General features: G+C 41.8%; 1 protein-coding gene across 2 annotated transcripts; it reads left to right on the top strand.

Moving 5' to 3' along the window:
- The first annotated feature begins 6,939 nt into the window (after window positions 1-6,939).
- CHAMP1 (chromosome alignment maintaining phosphoprotein 1) lies at window positions 6,940-15,644 on the top strand. Of its 2 annotated transcripts, XM_068526882.1 has the most exons (4): window positions 6,940-7,080; window positions 9,757-9,880; window positions 11,809-11,881; window positions 12,171-15,644. In XM_068526882.1, exon 4 carries the CDS (start codon window positions 12,209-12,211, stop codon window positions 14,654-14,656), a length of 2,448 nt encoding a protein of 815 aa, XP_068382983.1. In that variant the 5' UTR covers window positions 6,940-7,080; window positions 9,757-9,880; window positions 11,809-11,881; window positions 12,171-12,208; the 3' UTR covers window positions 14,657-15,644. The 2 variants fall into 2 exon arrangements, with proteins under 2 accessions (XP_068382983.1, XP_068382982.1); XM_068526881.1 differs by lacking the exon at window positions 11,809-11,881.
- The last annotated feature ends 5,111 nt before the right edge of the window (window positions 15,645-20,755 follow it).

The raw sequence follows: 20,755 nt of genomic DNA, 5'->3' as shown, positions 1-20,755 counted from the left end.
TGCCATCTCTCCAACTATGTCAGCATATTACTATTGCCAAAGATTGCTTTTCTTTATTTCTCTTGTGCAGTGCTGTCTCTATTTGATCCACCCAAACCTAAAGCATAGATTTTTAAAATCATCCATAGTGAAAGAGGGATTCCACATTTTGCTCTGTACATGTTTGCACTGTTTGAATTTTTATAATGAGAATATATGTGTTGATTGAGGACGTCAAAACAGACAAATAAGTGAAGTAGGGAGAGGCAGGTGGGAATGGGTTGCCCCTGGACAATCAGGTGCTAGGTCTCCTGGGTTTGTCCGCATTCACGTCATCTTGATGCTTCAAGGAGACTGATGCAAGCCTTAATATTTCTGATACTTTTCAAGAGAAATTATCTCTGACTTGGATGAATTCAAATATTACAGGCATGTTCAGGCTATGTAGAATAGAATGCCCAAGCTGTAATCAAGACCTGATTTTAAGTTGTCTTGTCAGCACTATAAAGAAGATTTCAGGGGACTTCCCTGGTGGTCCAGTGGTTAAGAATCCGCCTTCCAACGCAGGGGATGCAGGTTCAATCCCTGGTTGGGGAACTAAGATCCCACATGCCGCAGGGCACCTAAGCCCACGTGCTCTAGAGCCCGCACACCGTAACTAGAGAGAAGCCTATGAACCACAACAAAGAGGCCATGCGCTGCAACAAAACATCCCATGTGCTGCAACTAAGACCCGACACATACAAATAAATTTAAAAAACAAAAATTCAAACTTGTTTAGAGCAGCAAGGTTTATTTCATATTAAAACCTTTCAGCTAAATACATCCTAGGAGTCACTCCAGCTTCAGGGGCCCCCATGAGGTCGGCTGAGGCCTCTGTGGGTCCCGTATCACAGCGCGATTTCTCCCTCTGCCCAACCTTGCCTCCTCTTATCCCTTCCCTTCCACAGGTGTTGATACAAGACCTCTGCCTGGTAAATATCCTGCATGTTCATCTTTGAGTTAGTGAAACCATGCCCAGTAGCATTAACAGAACCTGGCACTGTAACAGAAATCCTTGAGTGTGTCTCACAGAGCAGCAGATAAGGGAACAGCTTGTTAGAAGCTCCTCTGCGTGTAACTTGCCTTTACTGATTAAGGCTGCTGCCCAGTGGTAGCAAGCCAAACCCCGAGACGCTGAGGTTTGTAGCAGAGAAAGGGTTTATTCATGAGGCAGGCAAGTGAGGAGACGGGAGAACACTGGGCCAAATACCAAAATTTCACTCCACCATACAAAACACTGTTCAGTGTTCATCCAGTAAAGGTAACCTTAAAACTTCTTTTAGCTCTCTATAAGATGCTACCTATTCCTTCATCAAACGTATGGGCAGGTTCAAATTCATTAAATTTTTATTGTCCCCTCTATGCAGGACCAACCACTGTGAAAACTATTTTGAGTATTTTTGCATCAATACCCATGAGGGATATTAGTTAGTAGTTTTCTTTTTTTCGTAGTATCTTTTTCTGGCTTTGGTAACAAGGTTATGCTGGTCTAAAAGAATGAGTTAGAAAGTGTTCCCTCTTCAATTTTTAGGAAAAACATGACAAGAATTAGTATTAGTTTTTCTTTAAATGTTTGGTAGAATTCATCAGTGAAGCCGTGGCTTTTTTTGTGTGTAGAGATTTTTTTATTACTAGTTCAATCTCCTTACTACTTATGGGTCTATTCAGATTTTCTATTTCTTTGTGATTTAGTCTTGGCAGGTTTTGTGTTTCTAGGAACTTGTCCATTTCTTCTAGGTTATCCAATCTATTGGTGTACAATTGTTCATAGTGTTCTCTTACAATCTTTATTTCTGTAGAACCAATAGTAACGTCTCCACTTTCATTTCTGATTTTAGTAACTTGGTGTTCTCTTTTATTTCTTAGTCCCATCCAGCTATAGCTTTGTCAATTTTGTTGATCTTTTTGAAAAACCAACTTTTGGTTTCATTGTTTTTTTCCTATTGTTTTTCTATTCTCTATTTCATTTATCTCTGCTTTAATCTTTATTATTTCCTTCCTTCTGCTGGCTTTGTGTTTAGCTTGTTTTCCTTTTCCAGTTCCATAAATTGTAAAGTTAGGCTGTTGATTTGAGATCTTTCTTGGTTTTTTTTTTAACTACAAACATTCATAACTATAAACTTCATCCCTTTGTGGTCAGAGAAGACACTTTTTAAATCTACTGAAACATAATTTGTGGGCTCACGTATGATCTATCCTGGAAAATGTCCCCTGTGCACTTGAGGAGAGTGTATGTCCTGCTGTTTTGGGGCGGAGGGCTCTGTGTCTGTCTGTGGGCGCTAGTTGGTTTATTAAGTCCTCTATTCCCTTGCTCTTCTTCTGTCTGGTTGTTTGACCGATCATTGTGCCTGGGGTATTGAAATTTCCAACTATTATTGTAAAACTATTTCTCCCTTCATTCAGTCAGTTTTCACTTCATATATTTTGACAATGTCATTAGGGACATAAACGTGTATAACTGTTATGTTAAACCTTTTATTAAGCCTGTGTTAGAACTTTTATTCACATGTAATGTCCCAGACTAAATCCCTCCCAGACTGAACCCAGAGGGGGCTGGACCCTGCTCTGTGCCCAAGTACAGCCTGAGCCTTACCTTAACAGCCCCCTCCTGAAGGACCCCCATCGCCAGAATTCACACCCTACTACAGCATCAGTCCCTGGAGGCCCAAGTTGTCTCAGACCAACCTATGGGGTGCAACTCAGATTTGGCCACCACCTCGGGGATGCGAGTCGATGTCCTTCCATTTGCTCCGAGCCACTGCTGGCTTCCACCTGTGGCATTAGCCACGCAGGCCCCAGCCTTCCAAGGCCAAGCTCACTCACACTGGGAGCAAGCAACCTCAGAGTTCCAGGGGCACCCATCAACCAAGAGCACATCAGCAGAGAGTAGATTTTTTACATGTAAATAGGCTTTCTCCATTTTGTTTGCTGAGTCTAGGAAAGCGGTAAATAGGCAAGAGGTTCCTTTGTCCTCAAAACGAATTTGGAGGATGCTAATCATATTTTGTTGTGTTAAGCTTCTAATGGGAGCAGTCAAATAGCTATACCGAGGAAAAAAGCATGTAAATTTAACCTCTGAATTCTATGAGTACAGGTCAGTAGGTGGAATTAGGAAACAAAGATCTTGGGTTCTGCTCATGACTCCAGCACTAAGTATTTGTGTTTCCTTGAACATTTTTCTCACCTTCAACCCTGAGATAATATCTGAGGGTTATTTTCATGAAGAGTGTTAATAGCATTGGTTAAAGTCTTGTTACAAATGGGCACACAGGGCACATGAAAGCCTTCCAAGAACAGGCATCATACATCCTTATTTCCAATCTTTATATTGGGAAAAGCCCGATAACCATATCAAAACTATGAATGCACTTGATTCTCATGTTTATATCGATTCTTATTTAATTTGTGCTGTTTAAAAAATTGCCCAAAACTTGGAACTAAGGCAAAAGAGTGATTTCACAGCTTTCTATGTCATCTCTGACTGGGTAAGGATTATTGAGTGTTTGATCTAGTATCTCTTTTTGATTTGGACCCACACACATGAAGTTGTAGGCTAACATGTAGATTTTTGTACAGTAGAGATGTGAATGATTTCTGTCCGACAGGAAAGACAAACTCAAAGGTTATAGGTTTATTGCCCTGTGGGACATTAACCACTTTTGTATCTAACTAGCATTCTTTCTTCTATGGCTATATATTCTCAGTCTTATGAATTCTCTTTGAATGAGCTTTATTCTTCTCTTATTCCCTTGAGTTAATAAATCTCTGATATGTGTTCACTATATATTTGTGTGAGAGTCATGTTTTTAACCTTTGAAAGTATATTGACATTCACCAAAGTTGTACTCCTCATTAAAATACTAACATCATTTTAGTTAACATTATTTTGCATTATTATAAATTAAGTAGAGAGAGTTATCTGTCTTGTTTTTATTACTCTTAAAGTGGATAAGTTAATTGTATTAGATCTATATTATAATCTGGGCTGCTTTTATTATTTCTCTTACAGGAAGCATTCCTTAATTTATGTCTCAGTCATTTTTATAATTCGTCAGATGTATATTAATGCACTAGTTTGAATTGAAAATTTGTCTTTTTTTCTGACAGAAAAGTCAGTCTGATTTTGACCACTTCATTTGACAATGTGCACTGGGTTTGCAATCGTGATTCTGTGTAGGTTTTGAGTATGTGCAGAGGCTCAATGTCATTATCCTTTATGCACATATGACAAATGACAAAGCCCAATGCCATTTTGGTTGTGTTTTGGGGTCCTCATCCCCAGAGGCTGTTAAGGTTGTCACTTCTTGCTGCAATTTTAGTTCACCTGCCTCCACCCATTCTTTCCCTTCTTCAAGTTTGGCACCTGGAATCTAGTGTAAGTTGAGAAAACACCCAGATTAGTTACTAAAAAGTGTGTGTTAAGTAGGAGGCTTAAACTAGATTTTGTTTGAAAGCCTGTAAGTCCTCATTTTAGTGGGTTGTGTAAGAGTTACTTCTGCTTTCTTTGCATACTTTCAAGTTTAGGGCACTATTCTAAGAAGCTTTAAAATACCAAAATTTCAATAATTGGGAGTTCGTTTGTGTTATTCATCTTGAAGTATTTACACATTCTAGAGCTACAATAGCTTTGTTTACATAATTTCAATTCAAAAAAATGGCAGAAAGTTTTTTGGTGTTTTGTTATTTTTTGTTGTTGTTGTCTATTCATAAAGAAAACATCAATGAAAAAGACCCAGAGTTACTGCCCCATCACAATCTAGATATTGGTTTCCAGAAGTTGCCCTATGCTAGAGGCTTGTTCAGAGTTCAGTTGGAATAATCAACTCATTCTAACACAGGAGAAGAAAACAAAGTAAAGAACTTGTTCAAACTACAGCCTGCAGCCACAATGAGCCTTGTTTCTAAAGGTGAATTTCATAACAGAAGGTAAAAAGGCCCCAGAGGCTTCTTAAAGGAAAGGAATAAAGAACTCCGGCACTCCAGCAGTATCCCCACACCCCACAGCTGCCTCTAGACGGAAGGGACTCCCTTCTGCAGATGAACTAAAGGAACAGGTACACATCTACACATTGATATTTCACTGACACGTCACTCCAACTGATCTTCACCAATGGCAGAAATAATAAACTGATATCTTGCTAACAGTCTCTGGGCTCTAACCAGTTCTTTAACTGGAAATTGCATGATATGGATGACAAATTAAACTACCTTTCAGGAGGTGGCCTCACAAGTAACAACAATAAAAGGCTGCAACAACAATACAGGGTTGCAAGTTATTCTGGTAACGCTGACATAACAGCAACACTTACAATAAAATTATCAAAGACTTTTAAAATACAGACTTAAAATAAGAAAAACAGCACTCTATCTATTCCCAAGCTGAATTTCACAACATAGCTTCATATTCAAGATAACAATCTCAAAAGTTCTTAAAATATAAAACTTGATCTTCAAAGAAAAGATCTCATTTCTACATTTAAAATTTACAGCTTTAAACGTGTTTTTATTTGCATTTTTATTATTAAAGCTGAAGATTTTTTTCTGTTTATTGGACATTTATGTTCTTCTTTTCTAAATAATCTGTGTTCTTTGCCTGTATTTCTAGTGCGGTTTCAACTATTATTTTTTGACACAGAACTTTTTCATAAGTTAGGAGACAAAAGTTCATTCCAGGGTTGGGCGTTGGAGGATGGGAAGCGTTTGTCTAGGTAAAGACGAATGGTGTTCATTTACTTGTGGTCCCGTCACCCATTCCCCCTCCCTCTCCCCTCCCACCAGTGAGTTTACAGCGCACCTGGGCAGGTACTCTTCAGCCCAGGCGGTGCCTCCATCCAGGAGTCCACGCAGCTCAGGTAAAAGATAACTGAGAATTGTAAAGCCTTTAATTACGTGGAAGGTCTTCCTTTAAAGCTATTACATCTAGGGCTTCTCTGGCGGTGCGGTGGTTAAGAATCCACCTGCCAGTGCAGGGGACGCGGGTTCGAGCCCTGATCGTGGAAGATCCCACATGCCGCGGAGCAACTAAGCCCGTGCGCCGCAACGACTGAGCCTGCACTCTAGAGCCCGCGAGCCACAACTACTGAGCCCGTGTCCACAACTACTGAGCCTGCACCTTCGAGCCCATGCTCCACAACAAGAGAAGCCACCGCAATGAGAAGCCCGCTCGCCGCAACTAGAGAAGGCCCGCGCGCAGCAACAAAGACCCAACGCAGCCAAAAATAAATAACTAAATAAAGCTATTTAAACCGGTCAAAAGTATGGATCATTTTGCTACAAAAACAAAAATCTGAAAATTTCCTAGAAAGCACCCCAGTTACTATTTAAAGTTAGACTATTTTCAGAAGTTAAAAGAATGCAAGGTTTTAAATTTGGCGTGAAAGTGAGCATAAAACAAAAAACACAGGCATAGACCAGAGATGCCTGCAACTCAGGTAGTGGATGCCCTTGGCTCCCGCAGGGAACCTGGCGGCCAGCCGTTTCCCTCCCTACGCAGCACCGTCTCGGCGGGGCACTTAAGCGCTACGGAGCTGTTAACTTTAAAGAACCCGGCCAAAGACAGAAACAAATCCAAAACTCATAGCGGCCGGGTGGTCCCAGGCCGCGGATCGGACCCGCGACCCGGCGGGAGGGACAAGTGCGGCCGTCCTCCCACCGCTCACCGTCCAGGGCAGCGGAGCCACTCCCTGAGGCCCGCCGGCTCGCTGGAACTTCTGGGGCGGAGCCGGGGCGGGCGCCTCCGGGGGCGGAGTGGGAGCACGCGTCACTTCCGGGGGCGGGTCGGGCCGCTCGACAGACCAGCGCTCTCTCCACACAGCGGCGCTCCGCGACCAGCGATCTGATTGGTCTTCGCGGGAGGGCGCGCGGCGCCAAACTCGCTTCCCGTCAGCCCCCTCCGGCCCATTCTGTGGCCGCGCGCACGTTCGCGCGCTCGGAGCTCGCGCCTGCGCCTCGTCGCCATTCGGGAGGCCGCTGCGCCGCAGGGCCTCGCGGAGCCGTCTGGGACCGCGAGCCCGGCCTCCCGCAGTCCTTCCCCGCCTGGACGCCGCCCGCGGCCCACCGGTGAGAAGCGGGGCGGGCAGGGAGGGGCGTCGTCCGGGCCGCAGTCCCGAGGAAGCCTGGGGCGGCCGCCGAGGAGGGGCCCGGTCGCTGGCGCCGGCGGAAGGACCCCTCCCCCCAGAGCCGCGGGCGGGGTGGGGCCGCCGGCACTAGGGGCGGGAGGCCCTGCGTCATCCCGTGGAGGCACGAAACGTTTTGTTTAAAACCGCGCTGGGAAGGCGGGACCCGGCCCCGCGGGTCCGGTCCTGGAGGCAGTTTTCTCTGCCGCCCTCGGCTGCATGGGCTTTGTCATCAGTGCTGTTCAGAAGTCGGCGGGGCAACCCACGGAGGGGGAGAAATGTGGTGTGCATCTGATAACCCAGCAACAAAAAGCTGTGTAAAAGTGGGCAGAGGGCTTGAGTGGGGGTCTCTCCCGGGAAGATGTGCAGATCGCCAGGCAGCACGTCAAAGGATGCTCTTAGCCGTCAGAGTTACGGAAAGGGAATCCAGAACGAGATGCCGCTTCACACCCAGTGTTTGTTCGGACGTGGAGAAATTAGAACACTCCTGCACTGGTGGCTGGGAATTAAAATGGAGCGGCTATCAGCTGTGGAAAGTGGTTCAGTGGTTCCTCAAAAGTGTCAACATGCAGTTGTCACATGATCCAGCACTTCCCCTCCTAGGTGTGAACTCCAAAGAATTGAAAGCAGGGACCCAGGTACTTGGACACCAGTGTTCCGAGCAGCCTTCTTCGAAGCAGCCAAAAGGCGGTGACACTAAATGATAATCAGCAGGTGAACGGGAAAAAAGTTGGAATGCTGTTTATCCTTAAAAAAGAATAAAATTATGATACATGCTTCAGTTTAGACGTGCTAAGTGAAATACGTCAGACACAAAAGAGCAAGTGTTGTATGATTCGACTCAGAGGGTATTGTTGAACGGGTATAGAGTTTCTGCTTTAACAGTAACATGTTATTTGTTTATCGGTTGTAACAAATCTACCGCACTCTACAGGGTGTTAATAATAGGAGAAAGGATGTGCAGGGGAGGAAAGGAGGTATATGAGAACAGAGAACTTTCTGTTCAGTTTTTCTTTAAACCTAAAACATCTCTAAAGTTTAATAATTTTTTAAAAATCAGCAAGGGTGAAGAGCCTTGCTACTGTGTATATATTAACAGAGCAAATTAGCTTTAGACGTGCTCTACATATTGAGTTTACGTGGGAGAGCTGTGCATCAAAATGTTTTAAAAGACCAGTGGTGCTAGATGTCAAGAAAGAAATTGGATGGAAAATGGAAGTAGGTGTGATACCATATGGTAGAACTTCACTGAAAGATACAGGGTGATGGACTGGCAAAACACTCGTGATTAAAACTTATGTTTTTTAGACACAATACGTGGTCTGTAGAGGTGAAATGTAGGATGAGAAATTTTTATTAACCTGCACAATGTAGAGTTACTTTCATAGTTAGGCTAAGGAACTCTGAAACTTAGGGGGAAAATTGCTATAATCTGGAAGCTGGAAGTAATCTCAGTTTCTAGCCTCTACCCAGCAGCTGAATTCTGAACTCAATTCTGCAACATCCCCATGGGGAAGACATCATTATTGTTACAGCAGAGATCCAGAGTCAGGAAATCAGGGTCTTCTGTTGTTTTCTTTGACCTAATTGTTGTGATCTTTGACAAGTCACTTCTCTCCCTCAGCATCACTTTTCTCAATTATAAAATGATACGCTTGGACTTAAGTCCGCTGAGGATCCTTCTGGTCCTGTACTAATCATTGGCCCCCGGTTACGGAGGGCTCCTGCCTGACAGAGCAGCTCAGTCTAGTCCGTGATTGAGTACTTTGTAAAACTTTATGTTGAGCTGAAATCTCTTTTCCTGCTGGCTTCCACTTGTTTTTGGACAGCTTGCATATTATCCTTAATTCTTCCTCTTTTGAAGTTAAGTGTCTGTGCTCACAAATGACGTGTTTTTAAGGACTTCCTACCATTCTCTTTGCTTTCTTTTGCGTATTCCCAGTGTTTGGACTCAAGATCTTAAAGTGTCCTTCCTGCTCAGAGCTGGAGACAGTTGATCCACTGGGATACTCAGCCCAGTGCAGTTCACTATACTCCTATGTTTTGTAATTGATATTTGGATTCTAAATGTTTGATAAATTTCATCTGTCTGATTTGGGCCCATTTACTGGCTTTACAGGATCTTACTAAATTCCACTGTATTAGCTTGGTCAAGATATATGACAAAGAACCTGGATAGATAGCGGAACGTTAGTATGGTCCTTCATCAGACGCGGACTGCCTAACCTTGAGCAAGTTATTAATGTCTAGGTTTGAGTTTCCTCAACTATAAGAAGTTTTAATTGACAAAATAGCCTGTAGTCATGGCAGGAGTCTTCTGAGTGCTTGTCACGTTAGCTGAAGTTAGATGGTGGGTTTGAGAAGGGTTTGGTTGGGTTAGGGTCACGCATTAATTCCATAGTGGATCATTAAAATAAAATTCAACAAGGATGGTGTCGTGGATAGTATCTGCTGTAGTCTTTGGTGTCGTTTCATTAAAGTTAGTGTCCAGGCTTTGGATTGGACCCCTCTTGCTGTTGGAAGGGGCAGGATAGTGAGGGAAATTGGCAGAATTCTATTATAGAGGACACAAATTTTCACAGAGAAGTCATTTTGATTACCCTTCCTTTGTTTTTTTCAGGTTCAACTGCTCATCTTTGTCCTTCTTCACGTACTACACACTGTCTTCTGTGGTTTAGTCGAAAAGCCATGTAGACTTGCCTGCCCTTTGAAGACCGCTTTTAAGACTTCTAGTAAGACAGCTGGTAAGTCTACTAGGGAAAGAGCATGTTGGTCTATATTTCTTCCCCATTCTAAAAGTACTTGTCCTGGATTTATATTGTAAATTAAATATACAATATTTAATAACGGTATTGTACCAGCATTGCTCTGCATGTATTTTTGTGTGCTTTTAACATTTCTTTCTAACGTTTAAGAGAATATTTTATGATGAGTACGTTTTTAAAAAGTGCTTGGAGTTCTTGAGGGAAAACTGTAAAAGCATACACACCCATATACATGATGATGCATGAATATGTTAGTTACAGAGTCTGTTTCAGCAGTTGTTGGATACCCATGCTAAGAAGAGCATACCAGATGGAGCTGGTGGGGAATAGAACAGAGCCCAGAGTAGCATCGTACACAAAACTTAGTAATTGCTGAATAGAACATTATGTGTCATTGGTTACATGTGTAATCAATGTTGAGACGACTGAACTATCCATTTGGGGTCAAAAATAGGCTGGATGCCAGAGGATTAAAGATACAAATGTAAGAAAAGAATGAAGTTATCATTATCATAGGGAAAATATTGAGTGATTAAAAAAATAATGGAACGGAAGGCATAACTTAAAACACAGTCATAAGGGAAGCACTTTTAAGTTTTTAATTTTTATGTAAACCAATTGTATGTAGTAAAAAAAAAAAAATCATAAAGTCGAGACAAATAATAAAGTGAGAAGATAGTTTCCATAAAAGGACTGACTTCTTTCACATACAAAGACTGTTTACAAATAATTAAGAAAAATGGGCAAAGCACAGCCTAGAAAAAGAAATACACATGGCTAATAAACAAGGGGAAATATTCAGTCTTTGTCATTAAACTACATTAAAACACTAGTGAGATATCAGTTTTCACCTAAGAAGTAGAAAGGATTAGAAGTTTAACGATACTGTGATGCCGAGGGAGCTGGGGAGTTAGTTTTCACGTCGACACTCTTGGTTGGTGTGAAATAGTACCACAACTTTTTGAGAGTTTGGTAAAATGTCAGTTTCAATTGCAGATAGCCTTTGAACCAGGTAATCCATTTCTAGGAATTTCCCTTTCAGAAATACTCTCCCATTCAAAGGAAATTCAGTGCTTACTCTGTATGTAAAAATATCCTAGAAAATGCCTTCTAATTCAACAGAACTCCTGAAACCTGTATCTGCCCTTACTACAGAAACACAGAAACCTGGCCCAGTTGTTTCCAGAATCACCAAAACATGTACTTCTCACTTCCCTGGAGTCTGGCCCTGTTGTTTCTCCTGAGCCACAGACACCTTCTCTTCCTTAAATGAAAGCTCGTTGCAGAAAAATATGCTTAATACCTCATTTGTGTAGAATGTGTAAACATAGACCTTCTCTTCGGTGACACATAAGTACAGTGGCTACCCCTGGGGAGTGATACTGTGTGAGTACCTTGTACTGCGTGAAAGAGTATGTTTTTAACTGTGAGCTTCTGTTACTTTTACCACCTTAACAAGGCTAGCTTAAAAGTTTAAAAGTCTTGTTTTCTGGCAAGCAAGTTGCCTCAAGGGTGTCCTCCATCTGAATTGCCATTTTTGGCAAACTCCATCACATCATTCAAGATCTCTGCTTGAGTGCCTTCTCTGTGTTGCCCTCCACATTCTTACCTTCCCAACTGATATGAGCACCATATTGCAAGACACCCCTTTAAACCCAAGCACCTAGAAAAGCATGGGGCACAAAATAATTAATTTATTAAATGAATGGGTAAAAGTATATTAGGATGGATAAAACATTACAAGATATGTTGACTTTTTTTTAAAGCTGTCTTTTCATGTTAGATTTAGTTTAACAAGTGCTTTCTGAAATGGACCTAAAGTTTCTTGCTCTGCCTTAATAGCCTAGCTTTAGCTTTGATATTTACTCAGCTTTGCGTACTGACAGCTTGTTGATTCGCGGTTTTAGAGTCAAAGTGTAAGGCACATGCAATACATAATTCTGGAGTGCAGCTTGGGTCCCTGATAGTCCTATAACCTGGGTAAGTCATTTCTTTGAACATTATTTTCTTCATCTGTAAATGAAAGTGATATTTGAGCCATATTGTTAGGAGTGTTAAATGAGATGATGTATGTAAAAATAGCAGAGTTCTTGGGACTCACTTTAAAATTAATTATATTTTTCCCATCTCTTCAAAATCTTTATAGAGATATTATCTAATAAGTGCATGTGCCATTCTAGACTTACTATGCAAGTATAGAATGGACTAGAAACAGCATTTTATTCAAAATTATGTTCTCTGAAAATCATTTATCTCCACTTTATTGCAGCACTGTTTTTAAAGAATATAATCGTGTATGTTAGAAAAATGGAAGTATTCCAGGAACTTCGTAAGCCATCGGCACGTTTGGAGTGTGACCACTGCAATTTCAGAGGCACGGATTATGAAAATGTACAAATCCACATGGGTACCATCCATCCAGAATTTTGTGATGAAATGGATGCCGGTGGGTTAGGTAAAATGATATTTTACCAGAAAAGTGCAAAGCTATTTCACTGCCATAAATGCTTTTTCACTAGCAAGATGTACTCTAATGTATACTATCACATCACATCCAAACATTCAGCCCCAGAGAAATGGAATGAGAAACCAAAAAATCAGTTAAACAAAGAAGCAGATCCTGTGAACAGCCCTTCTGTTCCTGAACACCAGAAAATGGCCTCTAATTCAGCAGAACTCCTGAAACCTATACCTGCCCTTTCCATAGAAACACAGAAATTTGGCCCAGTTATGTCTCCCGAGTCACCAAAACCTAGTCCTGTTACTTCCCTGGACTCTCAGAAACCTGGCCCTGTTGTTTCTCCTGAGCCACAGACACCTTCTCTTCCTTCTCCCGAGCCTCCAAAACCTGCCCCTGTTTCTTCTCCTGAACTTCCAAAACCAGTCCCTCTTGTTTCTGAATCTCAGAAACCAGTCCCTGTTCCTTCTCCAGAACCACAGAAACTTGCTCCTGTATCTCCTGAGCCAGTAAAGGCAACTCTTACTAATCCCAAACCCCAGAAACACTCCCATTTCCCAGAAACATTGGGGCCACCTTCAGCCTCATCTCCAGAGTCACCAGTTCTAGCTGCCTCCCCTGAACCTTGGGGACCATCCCCAACTGCATCTCCAGAGTCTCGGAAGCCAGTCCGGACTGTCTCCCCTGAGCCAAGGAAGCTGTCCCCATCGGAGTCTCCTGAACCTTGGAAGCCATTCCCTGCTGTGTCCCCAGAGCCTCGGAGACCAGCCCCAGCTGTGTCACCAGGTTCTTGGAAGCCAGGGCCACCTGGGTCCCCCAGGTCTTGGAAATCCAGTCCGTCAGCATCATCAGGACCTTGGAAGCCAGCTAAACCTGCTCCATCTGTGTCTCCTGGACCTTGGAAACCAATTCCTTCTATATCACCTGGACCTTGGAAACCAACTCCATCCATGTCACCTGCGTCCTGGAAGTCTTCATCAGTCTCACCTGGTTCCTGGAAGTCTCCCCCCGCATCTCCTGAGTCGTGGAAGTCTGGCCCACCAGAACTCCGAAAGACAGCTCCCACCTTGTCACCTGAACATTGGAAGACAGTTCCTCCAGTGTCGCCTGAGCTTCGCAAACCAGGCCCACCACTGTCCCCAGAGATCCGTAGTCCAGCGGGATCTCCAGAGCTCAGAAAACCCTCAGGGTCTCCAGAGCTTTGGAAGCTTTCCCCTGATCAGCGGAAAACTTCTCCTGCTTCACTTGATTTTTCTGAGTCCCAGAAAAGTTCCCGTGGTGGTTCCCCTGATCTCTGGAAGTCTTCCTTTTTTATTGAACCTCAGAAACCTGTCTTCCCTGAGACCCGGAAACCAGGTCCTTCTGGGCCATCTGAGTCCCCTAAAGCTTCCTCTGATATCTGGAAGCCTGTTCTCTCTATTGATACTGAGCCTAGAAAACCTGCCCTGTTTTCTGAGCCTACCAAAACTGCCCCTCCTGCTTCTCCTGAACCACGAAAACGTGCTCTTTTTCCAGAGCCCCGGAAACATGCCCTTTTTCCCGAACCTCCCAAAGCTGCTGTCTTCTCAGAATCTCAGAAGGCAGTTGAGCTTGGTGATGAACTACAGGCAGATGCCATAGATGATCAAAAGTGTGATGTTTTGGTTCAGGAAGAACTACTAGCTACACCTAAGAAACTCTTAGAAGACACTTTATTTCCTTCCTCAAAGAAGCTCAAGAAAGACAACCAAGAGAACTCGGATGCTGAGCTTAGTAGCAGTGAGTATATAAAAACAGATTTGGATGCGATAGATAGTAAGGGCCAAGAATCGAGCAGTGATCAAGAGCAGGTTGATGTGGAATCTATTGATTTTAGTAAAGAGAACAAAATAGACATGACTAGTCCAGAGCAGTCCAAAAATGTGCTGCAGTTTACTGAAGAAAAAGAGGCTTTTATCTCTGAAGAAGAGATTGCAAAATACATGAAGCGTGGAAAAGGAAAGTATTATTGCAAAATTTGTTGCTGTCGTGCTATGAAAAAAGGTGCTGTTTTGCATCATTTGGTTAACAAGCATAATGTCCACAGTCCTTACAAGTGTACAATTTGTGGAAAGGCTTTTCTTTTGGAATCTCTCCTTAAAAATCATGTAGCAGCTCATGGGCAAAGTTTACTTAAATGTCCACGTTGTAATTTTGAGTCAAATTTTCCAAGAGGCTTTAAGAAACATTTAACTCATTGTCAAAGCCGGCATAATGAAGAGGCAAATAAAAAGCTAATGGAAGCTCTGGAACCTCCACTGGAGGAGCAGCAAATTTGATTTTTAAATACAGTGTGGTTATATGCTCTACAGAGTTGTTTATTGAACCCATTTGTTGAAAGTATAGTTAAATAGCCTAGTTGGATCAGTAGATGTTGACGTGTATGGTGTACTGTGTCTCAGTAGTGTTACAAAGCATAAGCGTTTGGTTATTTTTTTCTTGATCTCTGTTTATGTGGTTGTCGTGTAAGTCAATAAATTCACATTGTATATTCCAGATGGGTAAAATTAATTTCAATATATTTGAACAATATGAAGAGGTAGGCATTCCATTTAACAAGAGCAAGTTGTACTCAATTTAAAACATCTAGTTAAAGTGTATCTTTTTTTGTGCAACTAATTTCAGACATTGGAAATTATTCGTTAGAATGTTTAAGAATTAGGCATGAAATTTTTGAGAAATGTTCTCAAGTATTTTCACATCATAAAAATTATTTTAAAGTTTCTATTTGGTCATATAAAATTAATTTATTTATAAATCTTGAACCACTTCTAGGTGTTTATTAACTTTTATATTATGGAAGATTGGAGTCTCAGGGTTGCTGATTTTCTGCTAAAAGTGGGGAAATTGAGTCCACTTAAAAAATAGTTTGCAGCCTCCTCCTGTAGGAAACTGAGAAACATGAGTGTGATTTTAGGTCTTGTCTTTAGTTGTTTCCTTTGGAGTCTTCCATTCTGGACCTTACCCCAAGATCTGGCCCTTCACTTCCCTGTGAGCTCAAACCAACAGATGATCCTTATTTGCCAAATGTTTTAGAGTTGCACCTCCTACTCCTGGGCCTTATGCACCATCTGTCGGGGCTTCAGACCAGGGTAATGAGCAGAACTGAAAGTCTTCCGGATTCACAACAAAAAATTTTATAAATAGACATTACTGTTTAAGAGTACATCAGTTTTATGTTTTTCACAGTTGTTACTGTAAATACCTTGTGCCTGTTAATGGATTATTTTATTCTAAAATATTTTGTCAACTGTGTATCAATCAAATTAAAAACAAAGGCTTTCATGTTAGCAACATATTCATGTGTGTTTTCTTTTGTGTAACTTTCATTGTATGATACCAAATTCCATTATTCTTTCCTATTTCCACTTGTTTTTAGCATACTAATTTTCATACCTGGAGCAGCATTTTCTAAGCTCAGTTTTCTCAGAGTTCTGTGGTCAGGTAGGTTTAGGGAAACACTGTACAGTCATCCCTTGGTGTCCACAGGGAATCAGTTCCAGGACCCCCTGCAGATACCAAAATCCAGGGATGCCCAAGTCCCTTACATAAAAGCATGTAGTATTTGCATACAACCTACACATGTCCTCCCATATGCTTTAAATCATCTCCAGATTACTCATAGTGCCTAATACAATGTAAATGCTATGTAAATAGTTGCCAACAAGTGGCAAGTTCAAGTTTTGCTTTTTGGAACTTTCTGGAAATTTTTTTCTAATATTTCTGATCTGTGATTGGTTGAATCCACGAATGTGGAAACCAAGGATACAGAGGCCTGGCTACATTAGGCTCTGTGTATGAAAATTCTCATTAATCCACATTAGCCTATTAAAGGTCATTTAATCTCAGTGGTGGTCGATCCTGAGTGCTTCATTTAAACCATGGGAAGCATTTAGTGCCATAAGGACTCTGATACATAGCCAGGGTTGAGATACTGGCTTTTATCAAGGTGTTCCCAGACACTTGAACAAGGAGCGCTTTATTCATGGCATCCAAATGAATATGCCAGTTGGGAATACAATGTTTAGATAATACTGGGAAGATCTTACAAGCTTCAGACCTGTCACTTCTTTGGAGAGCACAGTCTGGCAGGGAAGGTACTGGTTGATGGGATTGTTGGTTTATACTGGGCACCTTGACAAGAAGCTTCCAGTTCTGGAGTTTGCTTCTAGGCATGATGCCAACAAGTAGGAGAGGTAAGATATCTTGGCTATATCTGTCTTGTATACTGACTTGATTAAAATTATGGGTAGAAAAACGGGCCTCCAGTGCCCAGAAACCCTTTTGAAGCCTGCGATCAAATCAGCCATGTTTGAGCATGTAACAACATGCAACAGATTCTTAGGACTTCACACTTTTTGGTGCAGACTTCTCAGAGTCCTTCCTATATCTTTGCTCAAGGGGGAGCTAACTAGATCCTACGACTTGCCATCTCATGTTGGTTTTTTAATAATATTTTTATAAGATAGAGGATATTACACTAGGGTAAGCGGTGGTGATGCCTGTGTAGTTTTGGCATTAAAAGACCTTGATTTTAGTTGACCAAACCACGATGTTCTTGGCTCACCCCAGTTGTGGTTTCCCACTTTTTTCTCCTTTTACCTCCAAGGTCAAGGGTTAGCTGTGCCCTTACTTTAGAACCTGTTTACGTTCTTTTTAATCGTTGGTAACTTTGCCTTCTATACAATAGCAACCCTCACTAATCAATATGACCCACTCTGTATCTTTTCATTTTCTTATTTACCTATGAAATTACAACTTTCTAATGAACCCTCCAGTGATTTTACATAACATGAAAGGGAATAAAAGTTACTGTACCATTTTTACACAGCATTCATGGTCTTGATGCCATTATATTTTAGGTAGCCGATTTAGTTTTCATTAATTTGACTCTGAGTACATGAATTGTAATGTGTCTGTAGCAGATGCTGCTTTTGTTTTTAATATTGGTGTAGATTCCGTAGCTTTGTCTTGCATGAAGACAGACTGATGCTTAATCAAATCTGATCTGCAAGCATCACAAAATGAAGAAGGGTGCCTCTTCAAGATGAATTACACCCTTAGATTAAAAAAAAAAAACACCCGGAAATTGTCTCCTTTCTCAATCTAGCTATTTCTGTTCACATGTAATTTTGATCATTCATTTCTTATTGCTGCTATACATTGCATGAAATTTTGTGGCTTGAAACAATGCAGATCTGTTTTCTTACAGTTAACGAAGTTCACTGGGCGGAAGTCAAGGTGAGAGCAGGGCTGCGTTCTTTCCTGGGGGCTCTAAAAGGAAATTCATTCCCTTCCCTTTTCCAGCTTCTAGAGGCCAGCTGCACTCTCCTCATGGTTCCCTTCCTGCATCTGTGAGCTAGCACATAGCATCTCTGACCCTGCTTCTGTTATCACATGTTTCTCTGACTCTTTCCCTCATACACTTAAGGACCCTTGTGATTACATTGGGCCCCTAGGTAATCTAGGATGATCTGTATTTTAAAGTCAGCTAATTAGCAACCTTAAATCTCTGACATAAAAACTACCACACTCACAGATTCTGGCAATCTTGTACTTTGGGGGCCATTCTGCCTTCCACACCTGAGCTTGAAAATTGGGGTTTTGATTCCTCTGCTTAGCCTATAGCAAGCCAGGTTGGGTTTCTTTGGCAACATGTCTGTTGCTACTGCCTCACAGGTCTAGGCCCTCATCGTTGGTGCAGTAGACTGCTCCATAGTCTGGGGCCTCCAGTATCAACCCCAGCCCACCCTTTACACACCAAAATAAGGTCTCCACAATACTGATTGTGTGTTGCATTCTTTATACAAAATTACCCCTTAAGGTACAGTTACTTAAGGCCTTCCATTGGCAAACCACACCTTACTCAATAACCTTCTCACCCCACCTCATAATACTTGGTCAGTCTTTCCTATTAAAGTCCTACCCTTACTAAGCCTGGCACGGTTCTCTCCACCTTCCAAGTCTACTATTGCAAGACTACTTTTTTCATTTTATGAATTGAGGAAAACCTATAGGACTGATTTGGACCTAATTTAGCGTTAATGCAACACGGGAATGCTATTTGTTGTTACAAACACCCCACACTGGATGCTACATTCAACCCTAAAACTGAAAATGCTGTTGGAATAAAATATGACATTTCAACCCCTTTGATCCTGATCAACTACCAGCTTAGTTGGATTGAGCATACTTTCAATTAACTTTGCTTCTAACAAACACCCACCGATCTCTTGTAAATGTTTGCCATGGGCCACAAGGAGGATTAGATGAAGTCGATGGGAAGCCTACTAAATTTTTACTAGATTTGTATAAATGGAAGAGTTTCTAGGTCAAGTGAACAAAATTCTAACTTGAATCATAAAAACAGTCATGGCCCCTCAGTCATTTCCCAGACTTGAGCCAGTTTACAGACCTTGAATGAAGGGGAGGCTGGGTCCCCTTGAGCAAGAATCCCAGTACACTGCCAAAAATTTATACTGTTAACCTTTTTCCCAGCCTTCCCCAAAGGTACAGATGGCCATTTACCAGGGTGGCTGCACTGGGGAAAAGGAACTAATCAGACCCTTCAGGAATGCCTGGACACTGGTTCTGAACTGACACTGATTCCAGGAGACACCAAGCATAACTGTGGCCCTCCAGTCAGAGTAGGGGCTGATGGAGGTCAGATAATCAATGGAGTTTCAGCTCAGGTTCATCTCACAGTGGGTCCAGTATCCCCAAACCATCCTGTGGTCATTTCTCCAGTTCTAGGATGCATAATTACAGTAGACATACTCAGGAACTAGCAGTATCCCCACGTTGGTTCCCTGACCTGTGAGGTGAGGGCTATTATTGTGGGAAAGGCCAGTAGGAAGCCTCTAAAATTGCCTCAACCTAGGAAACATGTAAATCCAAAGCAATCGGGCAGAGAGGATTCTGGGAAGATGGTGGAGTAGGAAGCCCCAGGAATCTGTCTCCCCACCTAGACAGGAACTGCACTGGCAGAATTCATCTGATATAACTATTTTGGAACTCTGGAGTCTGTTGAAGGCTTCCAACTTCCAGGGGAAGAACTGGACAGAAAATTGTGGTTAATTTTGGTCAATTTTGGCTTTTTCTACTTTTCACAGAGTAGCAGCTACTTGTTCCCTACCCACAGCCATGCAAGCATCTTGCACACAACTTGCAGGAGCTAGTGTGGGTAAAAAGGGCCCTGTCTTGCAAATACCGAGCATCTGTGCTTTGATTTCTAGTTGCTGCTTTTGATCACAGAGGTGCAGACAAAGAGGCAGGCAGCCATTCCTTTTGTAAATACCTCCACCTCTAGCTGAAGTGACTTACAGGTGATTTAAAGGGCCAGCACCCTCTCCCACCCCCACCCCCACCTCCTGCCCCTGACACACTTCATTTTTTGCTTTTCTCCTTTTGGGAGCCAGACGTTAAATACTACTGCATATACAGGGAAAATTAGAAAGTGACTGTGCCTGACCAAGGGAAGGCTCAGAAGAGACATAAAAAAAGACATTATTTGCACTTCAGGCTGATCCTTGGCACAGAGACAGCCTACAACAGTAAAACAAATAAGTACATAAATAATAAACACGGCAATCCCTGGGGAAGGGTTTTTTTCATGTTCCTGTTGGCCATCTGCATTTCCTCTTTGGAAAGATGTCTATTCAGTTCTTCTGCCCATTTTTTAATTGGGTTGTTTCCTTGATGTTGAGTTGTATGAGATGTTTATATATGTTGGATATTAACCCCTCATTGGTCATATCATTTGCAAATATTTTCTCCCATTCAGTAGATTGTCTTTTCATTTTGTTGATGGTTTCCTTTGCTGTGCAAAAGCTTTTAAGTGTAATTAGGTCCTATTTGTTTATTTTTGCTTTTATTGCTCCTTGCTTTAGGAGACAGAGCCACAAAAAGATTGCTACAATTTATGTCAAAGAGTGTTCTGCCTATGTTTTCTTCTAGGAGTTTTATGGTTTCTGGGCTTACATTTAGGTCTTTAATCCATTTTGAGTTTATTTTTGTATATGGTGTTAGAGAATGTTCTAATTTTACTGCTTTACATGTATCTGATTTTGCCAGCACCACTTATTGAAGAGACTGTCCTTTTGCCATTGTATAATCTTGCCTCCTTTTTTGTAGATTAATTGACCATAAGTGCATGGGTTTATTTCTGGCCTGTCTATTCTGGTCCATGGATCTGTGTGTCTGGTTTTTGTGCTGGTACCATACTGTTTTAATTACTGTAGCTTTGTAGTATAGTCTGAAGTCAGGAAGCATGATACATCCAGCTCCGTTCTTAAGATTGTTTTGGTTATTTGGGGTCTTCTGTGTTTCCACACAAATTTTAAAATTGTTTTAGTTCTGTGAAAAATGCTGTTGGTATT

The sequence above is a fragment of the Eschrichtius robustus genome, chromosome 18 (assembly GCF_028021215.1).
Source record: "Eschrichtius robustus isolate mEscRob2 chromosome 18, mEscRob2.pri, whole genome shotgun sequence".
Classification (NCBI taxonomy): domain Eukaryota; kingdom Metazoa; phylum Chordata; class Mammalia; order Artiodactyla; family Eschrichtiidae; genus Eschrichtius; species Eschrichtius robustus.
The sequence above is the reverse complement of the archived record's forward strand: the minus strand, read 5'-3'. Positions and strand labels throughout refer to the sequence as shown.